Source organism: Trachemys scripta, chromosome 6 (genome assembly GCF_013100865.1).
Source record: "Trachemys scripta elegans isolate TJP31775 chromosome 6, CAS_Tse_1.0, whole genome shotgun sequence".
NCBI classification, from domain to species: Eukaryota; Metazoa; Chordata; order Testudines; family Emydidae; genus Trachemys; species Trachemys scripta.
In genome coordinates, this window is record NC_048303.1 from 102,164,745 (window position 1) to 102,185,940 (window position 21,196).

General features: G+C 44.3%; 1 protein-coding gene across 3 annotated transcripts in view; it reads right to left on the bottom strand.

The window, feature by feature from the left end:
• SNAPC3 (small nuclear RNA activating complex polypeptide 3) overlaps positions 1 to 15,826 on the bottom strand; it is a 40,268-nt gene extending 24,442 nt beyond the window's left edge. For all 3 annotated transcript variants that reach the window (XR_004646112.1, XR_004646113.1, XM_034773447.1), the window contains exon 1: positions 15,586 to 15,826. Coding sequence is in view for 1 of the 3 variants with exons in the window: in XM_034773447.1 (XP_034629338.1) it covers positions 15,586 to 15,812 (227 nt within the window). In the remaining 2 variants the exon portion in view is untranslated. The remainder of the gene's footprint in view (positions 1 to 15,585) is intronic.
• Positions 15,827 to 21,196: the final 5,370 nt, after the last annotated feature.

Genomic DNA, 21,196 nt, shown 5'->3' on the forward strand with positions numbered 1-21,196 from the left:
TTCACCCTGAGCAGCAAGAGATCTTCCATAATGAACACAGCCTGTGGAAAATGTGGGAACAGGAATGATTCTTATGCCCCTCCCCTACAGTGCTGGCTCTCCCCAAGAGCCACGTGCCCAGTATTGTCCTGGAACACTGAATTCCCCTGCATCTGCAGCTACTCACCATTTTGGGGGTCTTGTGGGTCATGTGTGCTTGCCTGGGGTCAGCCAGTTAGCGATAGGTATGTGAATAGGGGTTGTGTTTTAAAACACTGATACAGTGGTCTGTGTGTTGCAAATAATATTGCTTCTGTAAAATGTTGCATTTTGGCTTCGCATATATGGCTTTGGGAACCCAGCCTCTCTTTTTGTTATCGCCGGCTGAACGGCTGCGCAGAATTAGAAAGCGGCACGAAAAAGTAGAGAGGATCTTCTCCATGATGTCATGCTGCACTCCGCGGCAGAAAAACAAGAAATGAACGAGTGGCGGGACAGCGAGCAGAGAGAACAAAAGGAGAACGTGGTGCGCCGGAACGAAGCCACGGAGCGGCTCTTAAACATGATGGAGCGCCAAGCGGACACGCTTCAGGCGCTCCTAGCACTGCAAACCGAGCAACTCTGCGCCTGCCCTCCCATGCAGCCGCTGTCGCAAAACTCTTTTCCTTGCGCCCCACACACACCGCCAACACACTCTTGTCAACATCCTTGCTCCAGTCAGTACCCGCTGCATTCCACACCTGCCCAGTCACAGTCCAGCCCTGCGGACTCCCAGTACCCACTGCACTCAACACCCGTCCCTCTGCCGTTTAGCCCTGCTGAAGTACAGTATCCACTGCACTGTACTCCAAAGGAAAAGGTTGCATAGGATACCTGGACATACACAAATCTTTATTCGTCCTGGGACCCCACCTCCTCCTGGGACCCCTCCTCCTCCTGGGACCCTCCCTTCCCCCATCCCCCTCAGTGCTGATGTGTTTTTTTGTTTGTCTCTCTCCTCCAGTTTTTGTTTTTTAAAAAAAACTGTTTTGGTTTGAAAGCAATCTTTATTCCATTAACTGAAAGGAAAGCAACAGACAATTTTCTTAAACCTTCACAGTGCATTGTCTGCACCAATCACAATCACCTAGCATTACAAGCACTGCACTCCCAAGCATAGCAACAAATATTAGTGGCTTTCAGCTTCAAATTGCTACCTCTGGGCATCCCTGATCCTTATGACCCTGCACTGCGCCACTCTAATAGCCCTGGTCTCTGGCTGTTCAAATTCAGCGTCCAGGCGCTGAGACTCAACTGTCCAGCCCTGAGTGAAGCTTTCACCCTTCCCTTCACAAATATTATGGTGTACACAGCACGTGGCTATAAGCATAGGAATATGGTCATTGGCCAGGTCCAGCCTCCCATATAGGCAGCACCAGCGAGCCTTTAAATGGCCAAAAGCAGACTCAGTCATTCTGCACTTGCTCAGCCTATTGTTGAACCGTTCCTTGCTGCTGTCAAGGTTCCCCGTGTATGGCTTCATAAGCCATGGCATTAAGGGGTAGGCAGGGTCTCCCAGGGTCACAATGGGCATTTCGACTTCCCCTGCTGTGATCTTCTCTCTGGGAAGAAAGTCCCTGCTTGCAGCTTCCTGAACAGGCCTGTGTTCTGAAAGATGCGTAAGTCATGCACCTTTCCGGACCAGCCTGCGTTAATGTCTGTGAAACGCCCAAGGTGATCCACAAGCGCCTGGAGAACCATTGAGAAATACCCCTTCCGATTTTGTACTCATTGGCTAGGTGGTCTGGTGCCAGAATTGGAATGTGCGTGCTATCTATTGCCCCTCCACAGTTAGGGAAGCCCATTTGTGCAAAGCCATCCACAATGTCATGCACGTTGCCCAGAGTCATGGTCTTTCGCAGCAGCATGCGATTAATGGCCCTGCACACTTCCGTCAACACAAGTCCAAAGGTAGACTTTCCCCGGTCCAAACTGGTTAGCAACTGATTGGTAGTAGTCTGGAGTAGCCAGCTTCCACAGTGCAACCGCCAAGTGCTTCTCCAACGACAGGGCAGCTCTCATTCTCATGTCCTTGCACTGCATGGCTGGGGCGAGCTCATCACACAGTCCCATGAAAGTGGCTTTCCTCATCTGAAAGTTCTGCAGCCGCTGCTTGTCATCCCAGATGTTCATGATGATGTGATCCCACCACTCACTGCTTGTTTCCCGGGCCCAAAAGCAGTGTGCCACTGTTGTCAGCACCTCCGTGACTGCCACAAGCAATTCATGTCGTAGCTACTACGTGTGGCGAGATCAACGTCGGACACCTCTTGCCTTTGTAGTTTAAGGAATAACTCCACTGCCACTCACGTGTTAGTGAGAGCAAGCAGCATATTGGTCATCAGTTTGAGATCTATTCCTGCAGACCGAAGAGGCAGAGCACGCAATACACAAACCGTTGAAAGATGGCGCCAAATGCAGATGGAAGCACAGGGATTGCTGGGTTGGGAAGCAATGCATCACAGGGCTTTGGGACAGGACCCTGTATGCCCGGTGACCCCCTCCACCTTCCCACAATACTTAGTGGCAGAAGAGGAAGAGATGCTCTGTAGGATAGCTGCCCAGAGTGCACCATTCTGAATACCGATGCAAGTGCCGAACACACTAATGAACACACTATTGTGCAGGCAGCTGAAAGTGTGAACACACAACAGCAGTTTCCCTTCAGTGCTCTCTGAGCAGCAATGTAGCTGCTGGCGAAGAAACTCTGCCAGCATAGACATACCCTCAGGCTAATAAGCAGTGAAGATAAGGATTTTACACACTCTTCTGAATAAAGATCGCTCTTAAAGTTTGCCTTTCAAAATGTTTAAGTGCTCAAGCACTTGCAGGTTTAAGATACTTGTAGGAATTTCTGGTGGCTTCACCATTGCCATTATTATTAGCTAAAAGCATTACAACACTTTATAGTCTCTTTTAGTTAATAAGAGCCTTTTATGCTCAGGAACTATTCCTGTCCTGCTCAGGTTGACAAATGGAGGAGCATGTGTCTCTCTATCCATACAGCAGGTACAGCAGTCACAGTGCAAGTTTCCCTATACTGTTAGAATGCCTCAAACATGACTAGCAGTCATTTCTAAGAGGGAAAAAGTAATTCAGTTCTCATTACCATTCAATCTTTGGTGCCTCTGCAAAAACTGGCAATAATTGGTCTAGTCTATACACCTTGTCCTAAAAATTTTCCACCCACCGCAGGTACTAGCCACAAGTGACTATTGGAAATGCAACCACCAGGTGCATTGACCTGCTCCATGCATAGAGACACAACATGGTAGTTAAAACACTGACAGCCACTTGACTGTTTTACATAGGCCAATGAACAGCTGTCTTACAGCAAAGGGCTCTCTGTCACTACTAACCTCGATCCGATTTGAACCAGTATCTTAGATGTGAAAGGCTCCATATTGAGTTACTGACCTCTATGCTATCCAGTCCTCCAGTACTGAGACTCTGCTAGACTAAGGATGTTATTTGTTACTTTGTTTGCCGTGTATGAAGTCTGCTGAGTTCAGCATGTATGATCTTAAAATTATAGAAAGTATCTGTGAGATGTTGTATAATATAGCATTCTCCTTGTTTGTTCAAGGGCTAAGGCATGAGACAAAGTGAAACTGACCGTTAGTGGATTGTAACATAAAAGAAAAAAAAAATGGAATTGACTGGTCTAGTTTTCTTGTACAAGCTGACAAAAATGAAGAACTGAGTTATTAACCACAGAGACAAATCATACATTAAAGTCTTTGTGGTATCCCTTTAAACTTCAGAGTGTATGTTATTTATGCTAGCAAAGCCTCTGTTTAATGGAGTAGCACTGGCTGTAAGCTTTTAGTCAGTGCTGGCTGCAACATCAGACTCACTTCTTCCTGCTACAATACATTCTGATAAACCCGGCTGTTAGGAAGGGATTAACTACTAACGATACACAAGAAATCCAATTGTTATCAAACATGAAGACTCTTGTGTAGAAACATCTTTCCATAGAAGTAAAGTTTTGGTTCTGGTCAGATGCCCTAATTGTAATAACCCAGTTTATGGTGTTTTATATTAATTTGAGATGATTTTGGTTTACTTCACCACAGGTAACAAATTCTCTTGAGGTTTTTATGATCCATCAGTAATGGCAATAACTTTAACTCTTCCACTCTCCTGTGTGTTACCCCATAGACAGAATCGTTCTTTTCAAGTTGATAAGACAGGGGGATACATTTACTAGCACCTTTTGAAAAGAAAATTTCAGTGATTAGTTATAGTGTCTTGGAATCAGACTGGGATTCAGTCTCTCAGTCTGGTCCCTGGTTCCCCCTTTGCTTGTGGCTGCATTGGCTCTATACCTGATGCAGATTACTTCCCCCGCAGCACCAACTCATCTGTATTAGCTAGCGCAGTGATTCTCAAACTGTGGCTCGCAACCCTGTTCTAATGGGGTCACCAGGGCTGACTTAGACTTGCTGGGGCGCAGGGCTGAAGCCAGAGCCCCACCGCCCAGGGCCCAAGCCGAAGCCTGAGAACTTTAGCCCTGGGCGGAGGGTTTCAGTTATAGGCCCCTTGCCTAGGCTTCGGCTCTCCCGGGCGGCGCAGCTCAGATTTCAGTTTCCCATCCTGGGGTCATGTAGTAGTTTTTGTTGTCAGACGGGGTCGCGGTGCAATGAAGTTTGAGAACCCCTGAGCTAGCCTGTTGGAAAGGGGACAGAGTCATAACTGTATCCCCTCCTCACCTACTTGCACAGGAGCGAGGAATAAGTGGCCCCACAGAAGCTGCTCCCCATCTCCTCTGCACAGACTGGTGATATGGATCAAAGGACACTTGAATGGGTGAGTAAGGCTGCTCACAATTAAGCCCTTAGGTAGCTGGTAAATCTATATTAAAAACAATGCTTACGACAGTTTTCTGGTCAGTACTCAGTATTTCCACTTAATGAATAGCAGCTGGATCTCTCTGAAAGCTGCCGTTTTGCTAATTCTTCCTCAGAATGCACTTCTTAATGGGAAGTAGCTAGCGCTACAAGAGAGTATCTGAATTAATAAAAATAAATGTTTGCAGTTGCTGAAAGCTAAAGGATTTTTTAAATTCCCCTCCCCCACAATCAATATCCTCTCCCCTTCCTTCACAGAGTTTATTTTGCAACTTTGAAAGTCTCCAGTTTCCCATTCACTCCAATAAGGAGAATACATCTAACATTTATATCACACCTTTTATCCGGAATATCCCAAAGTTCTATTCCATTCACCCACACGCCCCACATAAGAGATGGGAGATATCTACATGCCAAGCTGCAGAGCCATGAGAAAATGTATTAGTCAGGCCCTTTTGACTGTTCCATCTGCACGCTGTCCACTAATCCACTTCCCTGCGGAGATGTCTAACATTCCAAACCCCTGAGTAGCTTCAAACAGATGCCATTTAAAATACCCTGCCACGTAAATTGCTTCTTTCTTTCCCCCCATCAACACAGAACCAGACCAAGAGAAGCAACAGTCGATGCTAGACCAGTGACAGGTAGCATCTAGGAACCCTAGTCACAGACCAAGACTCTATTGTACTAGGCACTGCACAAACACAGAACAAAAAGAGATGTCTAAGGAGCTTACAATCTAAATTTAAGACAAAAGATGGATGCAGACGGATGGGGGGAGCACAAGTAAACGATGAGACAACATTAGTCAGTATAACAGGCAGTAGTCTCAGCACATCAGCAGCCTAACAAGTGTCAAGGTTTTAGTACGTGTTGCAGCAAAGATGAATTTTCCTATCCATATCACACAGCATGTCGGGCGCCTGCAAGTCTTCATCAGTTAGGAACTTCACGATTAATTGCACTGCCATCTGCGATGTCTTCATGACAGTTAACAGAGCATAGGAGAGCAGTGCGGGATCCATCCCTTCTCACAAAGATGTCGGTTTGTACAACAAAGAAGAGCCGTTGAAAAAATGCCACGAAAGAAAGCCGGAAGCCCATGGAGTGCTGGGACAGAAAGCAATGCATCACAGGACACTGAGCCTGGTCCCGAAACGCACCGTGATCTGTTACACCTTCCCACAACACCTAGCAACAGGAGGACTGTGGGATAGGTACCCACAGTGCATTGCTCACACTGTCAATGATGGTGTCCCTACTGTGGACGCAATCTGCCGACAGAGGGAGCAAGTGTGACCATGAAATTCCTATTTCTATTATGTCGACTTTTGGGTGTCGACATCACTTTTGTCGACACAAATTGGTAGTGTAGACACGGCCTTAAGGAGGGATTTGAAGTGAGATAATGAGGTAGCTCTTCTGATATTTCCAGGATATGCCTCCCAAGCATATGGGGCAGCATGGGAGAAAACATGAGGTGCTTGTTTTAAAAATTTAAACAAGTGAGCAATGGAGGCTGGCACTCTAGGCCAAAACCAACAGCTCGATAGTGAACGTGATAGGATAGCTGGGGTGGGGATAGGCCAGGAATGGTCTCGAAAGTGAATATAAGCAGCCTGTGTTTACAACAGAGATGGGGAGATAGTGGAGGGATGCAAAGAGAGGTAGGTGACACGGTCAGAGCAGCTGGCTAGGAAAATGACCTTTGGAGAAACAATCTGAATGGATATGAGAAGGACAAGATGGCATTTGTCAAGGCCAGAGAGAGGAATATTACAGAAATCAAGATGAGAGCCTGGATGAGAGTTTTAGCTGTGTGGATGGATAGGAAAGGCTGTATCTTGGAAATATTATACAGAAGGAATTGGCAAGATTTACAGCATGTCTACTTATACAGCGCTGCAGCACGTCTGGTGAAAATGCTCTAAGACAATGGGAGACAGCTCTCCCGTTGGCATAATAAAACCACCTCCGCGAATGGCAGAAGCTATGTCAGCAGGAGAAGCTCTCCTGCTGACATGGTGCTATGCACACAAGCGCTTATGTCGGGGTAACTTATGTCGCTCAGGAGGATGGTTTTTTCACACCCCTGAGCGACATAAATTATGCCAACAAACTGTAGTGTAGACATAGCCTGAATGGGAAGACCTAGAGAGGTCCAAGTCAAAGATGATGCTCAGATTATGAACCTGAGTGACAGGCAGAATGGTGGTATTATCCTCACTAATTTAGAAAGGAGGTAACGGGGAGGGTTTAGGAAGGAAGATTAGAAGTGTTTCTTTAGCTATGGTGAGCTTGAGTGACAGCTAGACACTCACAATGAGATGTCAGCCAAAAGGCTGAGATTTTAATTTGGACTGAAGAGGTCAGGTCTGGAATAGAAAGGTACATCTGGGAATCATCTTGGAGATGAACTTGTGTTCATGGATGAGATCTCCCTACACTTATCTCTGGGCAAAGAGACAAGGACCAAGAACAGAACACTGTGAAACCCGCCACAGAAAGCTGGAAGGGGGGGCAGAATGAGGAAGAGTCTCCTGAAGGACACAGTGAAGAAGCCAAGGTAGGAGGTCAGAGGAGAACCAGAAGAGAACAGAGTTATAGACGCCAAGGTAGGACAAGATTTAAAGAAAAACATGGCTGACTGTGTCAAAGGATACCGACACAGAAGCATCATAACATAAGGAAGCCAAGAACACTAATTTTCTGAAGGGGTGTTGCTTTCGTTTCTAGATCTAGTAGTCTGAGACATATCAGTATTAGAATTGTATCACCATGGAAGTCACATTTTTAGATGTTTTTGATTTGTTAGTTATAATTTCCCTGTCCCGCAAGGGCCCATACAGTTGGGATCAAATTTGTCCCTATATAATTTAATTAAAGTCAGTGGAGTCACACAGGAATAATTAGGCCCATGGTATCGTGGGAGCTTGGATTTATTTGAGTATAGTATATAATCAAGTAGTATCTAACATTTAAAAACTTGAAATATTTCTGAAAACAAGTTTTTCTGTATAGTTTGTGTCATATGCAGAGGTGTAACTCGCTCTGCCATTTGCAAAAAAGATGGGCATTCTATACTGATGCTGGACAAACACATGCATGCAGAGCTACCTCACACGTGGGATGGCAACAGCCAGTATTCTAGCCAAAGAAAACAGGACAAACTGTTTGTAAAACAGTGCCATGAGCTCTTCAACACCAGTGCAAAACAAACTGTTGACAGTCTCACTTGAAAGACAATGCAGTGTTCTACATGGAATTGTGATGATTTGTGGAATCAGTTTGCACAATCAGAATTTGTAAGTTGATCTTGTGAAGTGGTTATGAAAACTGTTGTATCAGAATGCCTCTGTCTACACACAACCACTTTTGCAGGTCTCTCCCAGACTAGATAAAATGAAGAAAGATTAATCTTAACAACTGTACTTTGACCAAACAATGAGTATGTTAAAGAGGTTGGCGGAATCTAGTTTCTCCAACTTCCCTAGGGGCAAGGAAAGTGGAGAGTGTGTGGGGAAAAAAAATCACTTGAAGGAAAACAAACGAACAGGCATTATCCCATTGGGACAGGACAAGAAGCTTTGGATAGGATACTGGAGAGAGGAAGGGCACAGACCAGCCATGGTCAGAATAGCTGGCAAGAGAGACTCCCTAACTGAAAGACAAGTCATGCACTGCAGCAGAAAGGACTTTCCCTAGTCCCAGAGGACTCTGACCCAGTCCAAAGAATGCTCAGAAGTGGTGAGACAGGGAAATACATGTAGGGTTTATTATTTTTGTACAGATCTGTGTATTTGTGCAATGGTAAGTACAGAGCAATGGTGGTTCAGAATCCTGTGCAGTCTCTGTGTTTTGTCTTACACTTAACACATGCCCTTGAAGAGTCACCTGTGGAGTGGACCCAGAACACCCACACAGCTGGAGTTCTGGGACAGCATGTGTTTAAGCTTTGTTCGGAGTCGGGGATTCGGTATCCAGCTCTCAAAGGGGAGTGCTAGACAGAGGGTCTGTGCCCCAAGACTAGGGTGACCAGACAGCAAATGTAAAAAATTGGGATGGGGGGTGGCGGGTAATAGGAGCCTATATAAGAAAAAGACCCAAAAATCGGGACATCTGGTCACCCTACCCAAGACAGGGGTAGTGCTTGGCCTCTGTTCAGATGCTGGAGTCTTAAAACACCCAGCGATTCAGTGGCTGGATCCACTCACAGCAGTCTAAGTGCCCAAGAGGAGGCATTTGACTAAGTCTGTCACAGGAATTTAATTGCTCTCCTCTGGAAAGATACTCTAGAGCTGTATAAATACTCTCAGGGATAAAAAGCTGAGTCAAACTTGCACAAAGTTGGACCTTAGAGACTAACAAATTTATTAGAGCATAAGCTTTCGTGGACTACAGCCCACTTCTTCCCTGAGAGTATTTATACAGCTCTAGAGTATCTTTCCAGAGGAGAGCAATTAAATTCCTGTGACAGACTTAGTCAAATGCCTCCTCTTGGGCACTTAGACTGCTGTGAGTGGATCCAGCCACTGAATCGCTGGGTGTTTTAAGACTCCAGCATCTGAACAGAGGCCAAGCACTACCCCTGTCTTGGGTAAGGTGACCAGATGTCCCGATTTTATAGGGACAGTCCCGATTTTTGGGTCTTTTTCTTATATAGGCTCCTATTACCCTCCACCCCCCGTCCCAATTTTTCACATTTGCTGTCTGGTCACCCTAGTCTTGGGGCACAGACCCTCTGTCTAGCACTCCCCTTTGAGAGCTGGATACCGAATCCCCGACTCCGAACAAAGCTTAAACACATGCTGTCCCAGAACTCCAGCTGTGTGGGTGTTCTGGGTCCACTCCACAGGTGACTCTTCAAGGGCATGTGTTAAGTGTAAGACAAAACACAGAGACTGCACAGGATTCTGAACCACCATTGCTCTGTACTTACCATTGCACAAATACACAGATCTGTACAAAAATAATAAACCCTACATGTATTTCCCTGTCTCACTTCTTCTTCGAAGAAGAAGTGGGCTGTAGTCCACGAAAGCTTATGCTCTAATAAATTTGTTAGTCTCTAAGGTGCCACAAGTACTCCTGTTCTTTTTGCGGATACAGACTAATACGGCTGCTACTCTGAAAGTTGGACCTGTGGTCCCTGGAAATAGAAGACCACTAAGCCATGCCTTCACTGTAGCCTTACTTACATTGGATGACCACAGTAGCAAACCCCGCTTGTTAAATGTTTAAGTTATTTAGAACACATTTTAATATTTTATCTGATTTATTCCTTGTAATTGGATACAAAGATATTACCCTTTATATTACATATTTTTTCTTAAAGACAGTACTTTTATCACCTTTGAGACACTAATACTAATGACACTAAATACTAACACTTTAAGACACTAATACTTGCTTAATACAGCTTTATAACACATGCCTGGAGATACTTACAACTACACCTCCTAATAAAACAAGAAGGTTAATCGGGGCTGCAGTGAAATAAGGTACCTGCAACCGCACCTCCCCTGACCTACCTAAAATCCACACTGATCTTTGAGTCTAAGCCTGCTGTACACTTACACAATGAATAATTCAGCAGGTGAACTAGAATAATGAAGCTTAGTACTTTCCATCTTCAAAGCACTTGACCAACATTAACTATTTAATCTCTAAATTAATGAATTGATCTCTTTAACACTTAGAGATTTGAACCTAGCCACCTAAGTACGTGAACAGCAACCCACAATGGTTATCTAAGCAAAACAATAATTGCCAATGACATCTGTAGGATAAGTATAGCTTTTTATACAAGTTAATTTCTAATCCAGGAGAAACTGAAGGCTCTATAAAAATCAGTTCCACATACAACCTGATAAGATTAGTAGGTAGGCAAGTGAAAGTTGACTAATATACAAATCAGAACCAGACACGTGCATGGAAACTGAATACCGCAATTTCTCTGCTTTGGTAGGTCTTTTAAGAGATTTAATATAGGTATAGATGCTAGAACATGCACCAAGTTAAATATTATTCCATTGTTTCTTAATGTCAGATAATTTGATAAAGTAGATTGTCAAGAATAGACATTTAACCATGTAATGTATTTTAACAGGATTTAACTATGGAAATTATAAAGTTGTAATTATGAACTTTTTTTTATAAAGTTCCTTCAGCCCATTATAAACGGGCTGCTTTCGTTACCTTTTTTGTTGCTATTTAAAGGAAGTGAGGGAGGAGTTTTTCTCCCTCTTTCCCCTCACACACTAGTCTAATGGGGCATAAATTCACCTTTTCATTGAAATCACTGTTTCGTTTATGAGAACAGCTATTGTAGATAAACCTGAAAATGATTACATCCAGGATGCATCTGCTTCAAGTAGAAGTCCTGTGAAGTCAGGGTTACAACAGGGATGACCCTGGCCTGTTGCTTCTCTCTAATACAGACTGAAGAATGCATTCAAGTTGTCACCTCATCCCAAAGAAAGAGGGACAGAAAGAATACAAGGGAAGGAATTGAAAGTAATCAGAGGCAGTCTTAAGGGTTGGGAAGACCTATCTCAGGTGAGATTCACAAAACTAGGGCTATTTAGTTTGAGAGGAGAACAACATGAGAGATTAGGGATTTGCAATTTGCAGCAGTGCCAGACCATTCCTGGGTATGCACACCTGCCTTCCTTCTGCTACAGGATCAATGGGCTACTGTCAGGTGACTTGTTCTCTACCCCGGACAGCTGCTGCCTGCCCCATGTTCTCTCCTACTCCTTTCTCCTAGATGGCATTAGAGTTCACTGCTCTCTGCAGTGCAAAAGACAACATGAAGGGAGTGCTGTTCTGTAACATTGGGCGGGGGGGGAGGGGTGAGACAACACATGGGGCAACACTGCAGGGGAAAAAGAAAATAAAGGAGGAGAGATCTGCAGGAGGAAAACTCAACACATAGAAGATACAGAGAAAAACAAGTAGAAACTGAAGGATGCTGAAAAATTAAAAAGCACATGTAAAAAAACAAACTGAAGGGATTAAAAAGCCCGTGGAACTTGGGGTGTGGCCCATGTAACATCCTCAAGGCCATGCAGGTAGCATTAGGTGCGGCCCACAATGATAAACAGGTTGAGAACACTGCTCTAGAGGTTGGAGATTCTTATGCTTGGGGCATTCTGCATGAAGTTACGCAGTACAACAGCAGTAGTCTTAACTATTTTCTTGTTAAATTGAAGACTTGTTTTACTACTGTTTTCTCTTTGTTGGTAATAAAAGTGTTTGAATAACATACCTCAAATGAATACTCTGCAAAGCCCAGTGAGATACTTAGAGAAAGAAAATAAAATCTTATCTCTAGATGTCAAGTCTCCTTACTGACCATTCCTGGTAAGCCTGACAGCCTCTCCTCAGCCTGCAGAGAAGATGCCTCTATCCCTCACCTAACCTGCTTGTCAAGTCCCAATTGTTAGAGTTCATTATCATATCAGGGTGAGGTTACATGAACAGCTTCACATAGGAATGTATGAAGAAGTATGGTCTGGAGCATATTATGTAGTCTTTGTCACCAACACAAGGCTTAGCATCCTGCCATTACCCCCAGTGTTCCTGTCTGCAATTCCTGCATTCACAGGCCATTGTGATCTCAGCCTCTGTAAATATTTCTCACTGGTCAAAATTTGCATGTCCATCACTCTTGGCTTTCAGAGTTAAGATAATGTAGTGTAAGGGCATGATCTGTTTCTTTTTTAGTGGTCGTAGAAGTAGCAAGGATTTATCAATTTCCCTTGTGATGAAATATATACTGACAGACTACAGGCCCTGCATCACAAGCACCTTTCATTTTGACAGATCCCAAAACACATTACAAAATATAAACAGGAACCATTATCAGCAACAACCATAGCACAGCCACTCCTGGGATGAAAAACAAAAGCTATTTGACAGCACAAAGACATACTATCTAGTTACGGTAGGAAGTGAAGACTACTGTGTCCAGCTGAAATTACACAGGATATGTTAGATAGGCAGAATATGGCAAACTGGAATTTGGCCAGGGACACCCTGCCTCTGTTAAAGTTAACTGCAAGTGCTCAAGACTTACACTGTATGTCTTATCCAGAAGATTACAATTCTAGTAGCACAGTACCACCCAGCACAATGCAGTGACACAGGCAAAGAAAAACCCATGGCTGGCCTGTGCCACCCAACTCAGGTTCATGGGGCTTGGGCTGCAGGGCTGTTTCACTTCTGTGAAAACCTCCGGGTTCAGGCTGGAGCCTAGGCTCTAGGACCTTGTGGAGTGGAAGGGTCCCAGAGCCTGGGCTCCAGCCCAAGCCCAGAAGTCTACACAGCAATCAAATACCTCATCAGCCCGATCCCCGCAAGCCTGAGTTGGCTGGCACAGGCCAGCCCTGGGTTTTCTTTGCTATGTAGACATAACCTCAAAGGCTGTATCCTCACTGGGAAGGCTTACGAAAGAATTCCCTCTGGTTCTGCTAAGTCAGTATTAAAACAAGCAGGAGCCCTAACGTAGGCAAGGCTCCAGTGGTCTGAGCCCCTTTTCTCTTTATCAATAGACCTGTTGAAAGCCAAGTCCAATCAAACCAGTCGAAAAATTATTTTAGCACTGGAACTTTATCTACATTAAAGCGTCCAGCAGCGCAAACACTGGTTCAATTCAACTGGTGAGAGAATGGTGGTAATTTTTGGTATGTTTTTCCGGTAAAGACAAGATTGAAGAGCACCACCTACTGAATCACAGACACTCCTTCCTGCAGCATCTCAATTATCTTTGCAGGCCTTCCTTCCTCAATAGCTTACTAAGCTCTAATATTTAGATAATGTTTACCTACATCTGACACATGGATCTGACACTTAGATTAGTACTTCATAGTTTCCCCCCTGTATTCATAGTTACTACCTCCTGTCTTCAAACTGCAACAAGAGATGTTCTTGTCACCCCACTCCAGCAGCTTTTCTTCTGCCAGAACAGCTTTGGCTTTCCACTCAGGCACACATTTTGAAATAAATATTGCAATTAACAAATGAGTTTTGTCATTTAATGACATTTTTGTTAACACTGGTTAAATGATGAATAATATTAAACACCGTGTTTGCTATCATGGAGATGGGCACAGGGGTAATTTTGTCTTACAGCTTTACTAGCCTTTATTATTACAGCATGCTGTTCAGAGTATATGTACTTTCTTTTTACTTGTAATTATCATGAGCAGTTGGGTGCTGAAGGAAACTTACCAAGCCAAATTCAATACTTGGGGTAAGCTGGTGCAACTCTATTGACTTCAATGGAGCCATGCCTACTTACACCAGGTCTGAACTTTGTCCAATGTGTGTAGCTTGAAAAAGCGAATGGTTTCTTTCTAGCATTCACAAAGAACTCCAAAAAATTAAAATCAAACCATATAAACTTGAGCCAGTTCTCTACATGGTACATATTAAAAATACTCTGGAGAACTACAGCTCCTTTCACTCTGATGTTAAAACACTTTGCAAATATAAATGCATTTAGCCTCGCAACACCACCATAAGTATTAACCTCATTTTACAAATAGAGAAACTGAGGCACAAAATTTGCCCAAGGCCACACATCGAGTCAGTAACAGAGCTAGAAACAGAACTCAGGTGCACGTCTACAAAATATACTCTAGCTCACCACAAGTTGATGGGCTTGTTGCAAGAATGAGTAGGTGACATTCTGTGACCTTTCTTATGCAGGAGGATAGATTACAGAATCATCATAATGGTCCTTTCTGGGCGTAAAATCTATTAACTTTTCACTCCAAGTCTGTTGCTTTAGCCATTAGACAACTTTCTCCCTTGATACTAGGGCCCAGCCTTACAATTTACTGGTCTGCAAGCAGGCGTGAGGCTCCCAAAGGAGTGAAGCCTCCTCACCAGTCTTAACAATGGAGGTGGGAAAGTAAGACACACATATTGCAAGTCTATGCCCCAAAGAGTCAGCTGTGTTGCTTGTGCTTAAAGCCAGCCCTGCATGCAAGGCAGACTAAGGCCAAGTCTATACTTAAAACTTTTGCCACTACTGTACTATCAGCTAGAGGTGTGTTTTTTTATGACATTTTCAGACCAAATAGAGCCCTAGTGTAGGCACAGTTGTTATTATAAAAACAAAACAAGCAAATTTTTGCCAGTACCATTTATTTAGTTCAGGGAACTAGCATAAGCTATACTGACAAAATCACTTTAAGCACAAAAGCACTGACAAAAGCACCATGTCTACACTTGAAAGGGTTTGCTGGAGTAGCTATACCTGCCAGCCCTCCCGAATCGATACACAATTTGCACCAAGTATAGCTTAAACCACTTCCCCAAGCAGAGTAAGTTATAGCCACAAGCCAACTTTTTTTGCCAATATAACTGCATCTCCACAGAGGGCACAGCTCTGTCAGACAGGAGTTGGGAGTGTATAAAAACAAAAGGCACCCCCCTGACTGATACAGCTATGCCAACAAAGCTTTTAAATATAGACCAGGCCTAAGGAAATTAGCTGCTTCTGCTGAGGCTAAATAAACGCCTCCCACCACTCTGGGTCAGCCCTGCAGCAGCACGCAGATCCCTCCTTCCTCTCTCCCAGAGCCTCATGCTTTTCATGCATTACAAAGGCTTGTGCTGCCCCTGAATGACCCGCACAAGAAGGGAGTGTGTCGCGGAGGCGGGGGGGGAATCAGGATTTCCCCCATGCACTAGTTGCAGTTACCTGCACACAGCCCTAAGCTCTGCTGCAGTCTCCAGCCCGCAGCCCAAATCCTCAGCCACGGCGGCAGCCCCGTCCTCTGCCACCGCCCCCTGCACAGCCAGGTCTGCCCCGTGCAGGTTCTGCTTCCAGAGCGCGCCAAAGGAACCCACGTGAAACACGCGCGTGAGCAATTCGGGCACCTCGTACTCCGGCACCACGCCGCTAGCACTGCCACTGCTTCCAGCCATGTTTACAGCACCCCGGGGGGGGGGGGGGACACCGGGAAGCGAGCGCCCGATGCATTCTGGGATTTGTAGTTTCCCATTCTCCTGTCTCTCAGCAATTAAGAGGCTCCATTCCCAGACACCCAGCCTGCTGGTTTCCTTGCACTGAACTGCACAGTCTGCACGCAGCAGCACCAGCCAGCTAAGCACAGTTTTCAGGCCAAAACCTGTGTGACTATTAAATGGTCTGGTAAGAAACTCACTTCTTTTTAACTACTTAGTATTTGTCTCTTTTTTTAAAAGGTTCTTTGCTTGCCCAGTAAAAACACTTAACAATGAGCACAACACTAATTGCAGGCTCTCCATATAACCAAAATGATGATAGCAGGGGGCTCTCATGTGCCATGATGTGTAGGGTGACGAGATGTCCCGATTTTACAGGGACAGTCCTGATTTTTGGGTCTTTTTCTTATAAAAGCTCCTATTACTCCCCTGCTCCCCCCAACCTTTCCCCCAATTTTTCACATTTGCTGTCCGGTCACCCTAATGATGTGGGATGTCAAGACAATGTTGCATATGTGAATATTTTTTAAGAAAACTACTACTGGAAGGAGTAGGTTTAATAATAGCTTCCCTCTATTAAAACGCCTTTAATCCCCAAACACTTATTATTAGTCTATGTGTTTTGCTAGCTTCTAAAGTAAGTGAGGTGCTTTTCAGAGAGTTATAGAGAGAAGGCCCCTGCCTAGAAAAGGTTACAATCAAAAATCCTCAAACTGCAACCTGATCTGTGTAGGTGGACTCTTCTGACCATGTAGAGCCCCACTGACTTCAATGGGACACCACACAAGTGTGAAGGTCCAGCTGTGAGGCTCATATTACAGGATTGCGGCCCACAGAGCAGGTTGTACAAATGGGACCACTCGCAGTAGTAAATTTACTTCCAGTTGCATGGGTTTACTAGAGTGCGTCAAAATAATGTTTTGAAGGAAATTTCACACAATACATTAATTTCCTTTCAAATTTCTCTGTATTTATTGGCAAAATGAAGAATTTTGTTTTATCTTGTTGAAAAATTACATGAAAATTTTGAACAAAATGAAAATGTTATATTTGGCATTTTTGACCAGCCCTACTGGTTAGGGTTGGTGCCCTAGTAGACAATAAACAAATGATGAGATACAATAGTTAAGGACTAAGCAGTTAAGCTAGGCATTCGATTTTTTTTTAAAGTATGCTATTTCTCTCTATTAACCTCTTCCACCCTCATCCTCGCAACCTAGGCATTGCCATATGAGATGAGTGGTCTCCTAGCAGATGCTTCAGAGGAAGATGCATGAAAGCCCATAGTGGACAATTATTGAATAACCTGCCTATAGGGGAAGTTTCTTCCAAGCTTCCATCAGAATGCTTCAGCAAACCACAAAGACTAGGAACTATAGGCCATTTGAAAAGGGTATATTTTAGGCCTTGGCTACACTTGCAGCTGTACAGCGCTGTGAGTTAAACCTGTCTTCGTACAGCTGAGTAGGGAAAGCGCTGCAGTCTGTCCATACTGACAGCTGCCAGCGCACTGTCATGGCCACATTTGCAGCGACATTGGGAGCGGTGCATTCTGGGCAGCTATCCCAGCGTTCAAGTGGCTGCAACGTGCTTTTCAAAAGAGGTGGAGTGTGACAGGAGTGTGACAGGGAAAGTGGGGGAGAGAGAGTGGGTTTTTGGAGTGCGGACACACACCCTGCCTTGCAAGTTCCGACCTCCCTCCCTCCTCCACCCCTCTCTCACTCACTGAAAGCAAACAGAGCTGTTTGTTTTTTTCCTCATAGATCAGATAAGCAGCCACTCACCGAATCGGACCCCTTCTCCCCCCTCACTGCTGTGGGCTTCCAAAGGGAGCCGCCCTGCCTCTACTCCTTCACAGCAAACAGTAGCTGTGTTTGTTTTTTTGATAAGCAGCTCCGGGAGCCCGGAGTTCACGACAAAACAAAGAGAGGCATCACAACAAAACAAGGATAGGAAGCTTCACTTAAAAGGATTATGGGGAGTTTCCGGAGGTCAATCACTGCGTAATAAGGTTACTCCCCATTTACACTGGAGCACCAGCGTCTCAGCCACTCCGCAGCAGCTGTTATTCCTCTCGGGGAGGTGGAGTACCTGCAGCGCTGTAGCCACTGAGATACAGCGCTGTACATGCCTTGCCAGTGTGGACGGGGAGTGAGTTACAGCGCTGGGGGCGGCTTTATTGCGCTGTAACTCTCAAGTGTAGCCAAGGCCTTAGAGTACAGCTTGAAAGAGGAGAGTACATGACCAAAAGGAGTCAGGAAAGCGGGTCCATACAGAGATTACTACGTAAAAGGGGCAAGGAATGGAGTGCAGGAGACACACAGTGAGGTTTCTCCTGCAGCTTCGGCAAAGGGAAGAGGCTAAAGAGGAAGGACAGGAAAAAAAAAACCTTTATAAGCTATAAAGCAGTGCTCAATTCCTTCACTGGCTTCTACTCTTCTCTTCATTGCAGCCGGGTCTTGCAAGCTTCCGCATCAGGCCTTTAATCCAGACTGTATCGATGGCTGATGACAGGTCTACAAAGTCTGCGCCAGTCTTAAATTTCTTCCGGAATCCGGCCTCAACACGTGTTACAAAGGGCCAAAATTTGGTTGCAACAACTGCATTTAATCTGGAATCCTGCTTGTTCTTCGGGGGAATCACTGACTCGACGAGAGGACTGACTCTCCAGAGAATGATACATTCCAGGAATTTATAGGTAGTGCACAGGAGTGATATCGACCTATAACTTCCTGGGTCATCGGTTGGCTTGACTGGTTTGAGTATGGCAATAACTATTGCCTCCAGCCAGGCTTTTGGGATGCATCCAGATTCCATGGTTTTGGTGTATAGTTTTGCCAGCTATTGGACTCTCCTGGGGCCTAGTTGATGAAGAAATTCCAGGGGGATACCATCTCTGCTGGCCATCTTTCCTTTCTTCATTGTGGCTAAACTGTCTTTCACTTCATCTGTACTGATGGCGGTGGGGTCTAGTGGAAGAATTGAGGTCACTGTCCAATGTAGTTGACAATGGATCTCTTGCTTGGTGTTTTTGTTGAGTGGTCCTTTTGTGCTCTTCCCAATTTGGAGGCTATGAGATTGGGCTGAACTTTTGAGGTTTGGTATTCTGTCAGATTAGCAGCTCCGAGACGTTGTAGTAAGGCCCAAGCATGGTGACTAGCAGTTTAAAAAAATATATGTTGGTTAGGGGATTTGCAAGTAGGAATATTTCAGAGTTTGCAAGATTATTTTTTAACAGGAGGAAATAGTTTTATGGTTAAAGTATGCAGCTTAGCTATTCAGGAGCTATGTGTTTTATTCCCATCTCTGCCACTGACTTAGTTACTCTGTGACTGTGAAAAAGTCACTTATCCATAAATTATGTATAATGATATTTTCCCACTCTAGAGTAGTGTTTTGAAGATTAATTAATTATTGTAATATGTTTCATGATTCTTAGGTGGAAGAAGCCTAAATAATTAAGTGTACAAGAATGTTAGTATAATAATTGGCATTGTTCACTTGTCGCTTAGCTTTCCCAATTTTTTTTTGTTATGATTTCACCAGTCTTCTCCAACTCTTTTCCATTTTTTGTGTAATCTCTTCTTTTTGTGTCATGATATTTTACATTTACCAAATGTGTAAAAGTTATTTAAAAGCATATCCTGACGTGGTTACATTCCACATGATCACAAGCTTAATTAATTGGCTGTGGACAAAATATATTATTTTTCGAAATACTTTTATTTATGTTGTAACTAATATAGTTTCTTTGAACTGTGAATAAGACCATTTTCAGTCTAAAGTTAAAGTGAGGACTCGGCTGGCGACAGCTCAAGAAACCACATGAGCGTCTTGTTACTGTCTCTGATTTGCATTTTTCTTATTAGATACACTAATTGATCTGTTTATATAATCACAAGACCCATTACAAACTAACAGTGACAAGGAAATGAATTGAGATTATTTGAACTGGAGATGTAAGGGTAATGAACAAGTTCATTGTTATCTTTTCATATAGCTCAGTGGTTTGAGCATTGGCCTGCTTAATCCAGGGTTGTGAGTTCAGCCCTTGAGGGGGCCATTTAGGGATTTGGGGCAAAAATCTGTCTGGGGATTAGTCCTGCTTTGAGGAGGGGGTGGTCTAGATGACCTCCTGTAGTACATTCCAACCCTGATATTCTATGATTATCTATTCTATGTTGTTGTTGTTGTTGTGAGCAAGTCACATAAGACCTGATCCAAAACCCTTTGAGTAAGTGGAAGGACTCCCATGACCTTCAATGGGCTTTGAATCAGGTCCTTTATGTCCTTGAGTCTCATATGTAAAACTGAGGAAATAAAAGGAATTGCCATACTGGATCAGACCCATTGTCCATCCAGTCTAGTATCCTATCTCCAGCAATGGTCATCATCAGCCATTTCAGAGGGAGAAGCAAGAAACCCTACAGTAGAAAGATGTGGGATAGTCCCCCACTGGAGTCTCTTCCTGATTTCTATTAGTTAGAGATTGACTTAAATCCTGTCACAGATTGATCTCACCCGGTCAGGGGAGTTGGACTTAGTCTCATCTGTATGTCGTTTATCTAGATCAGTGGTTCCCAAACTTGTTCTGCCGCTTGTGCAGGGAAAGCCCCTGGCGGGCCGGGCCGGTTTGTGTACCTGCCGCATCTGCAGGTTCGACCGATTGCGACTCCCAGTGGCCGCGGTTCGCTGCTCTAGGCCAATGGGAGCTCCTGGAAGTGGCGCGGGCCAAGAGACGTACTCGCCGCCGCTTCCAGCAGCTCCCATTGGCCTGGAGCAGCGAACCGCGGCCACTGGGAGTCGCAATCGGTCGAATCTGCAGATGCGGCAGGTACACAAACCGGCCCGGCCCGCCAGGGGCTTTCCCTGCACAAGCGGCGGAACAAGTTTGGGAACCACTGATCTAGATCATGAAAGTAATGTGATGGGGAATGGATCACTTCATGATTGCTTGTTCTGTTCATTCCCTCTGGGGCACCTGGCATTGGCCACTGTTGGAAGACCGGATACTGAGCTAGATGGACCTTTGGTCTGACCCAATATGGCTGCTCTTATGGGGTAGCATTCAGGATGGATTTGATTTAAATCACTAGACAGGAAGACTTGATTTAATCATGGATTTCTACATATAAGTGCATTCTTGTTGGTTGTTATAACCTTAATACATATTCTTACAATTCAGAGATAGATGTAGGTTTCATTTTTAGAAGATACACACTATACATTTTTAAAGTAATTTATTTTGAAAACGTTTCAGATTAGTTTTATAGCTATATCAGAAAATAAATGATTGTTTGGTTATTTCATTGACCAAAAGTAAGTGAAACAGATAGTTCACCTCC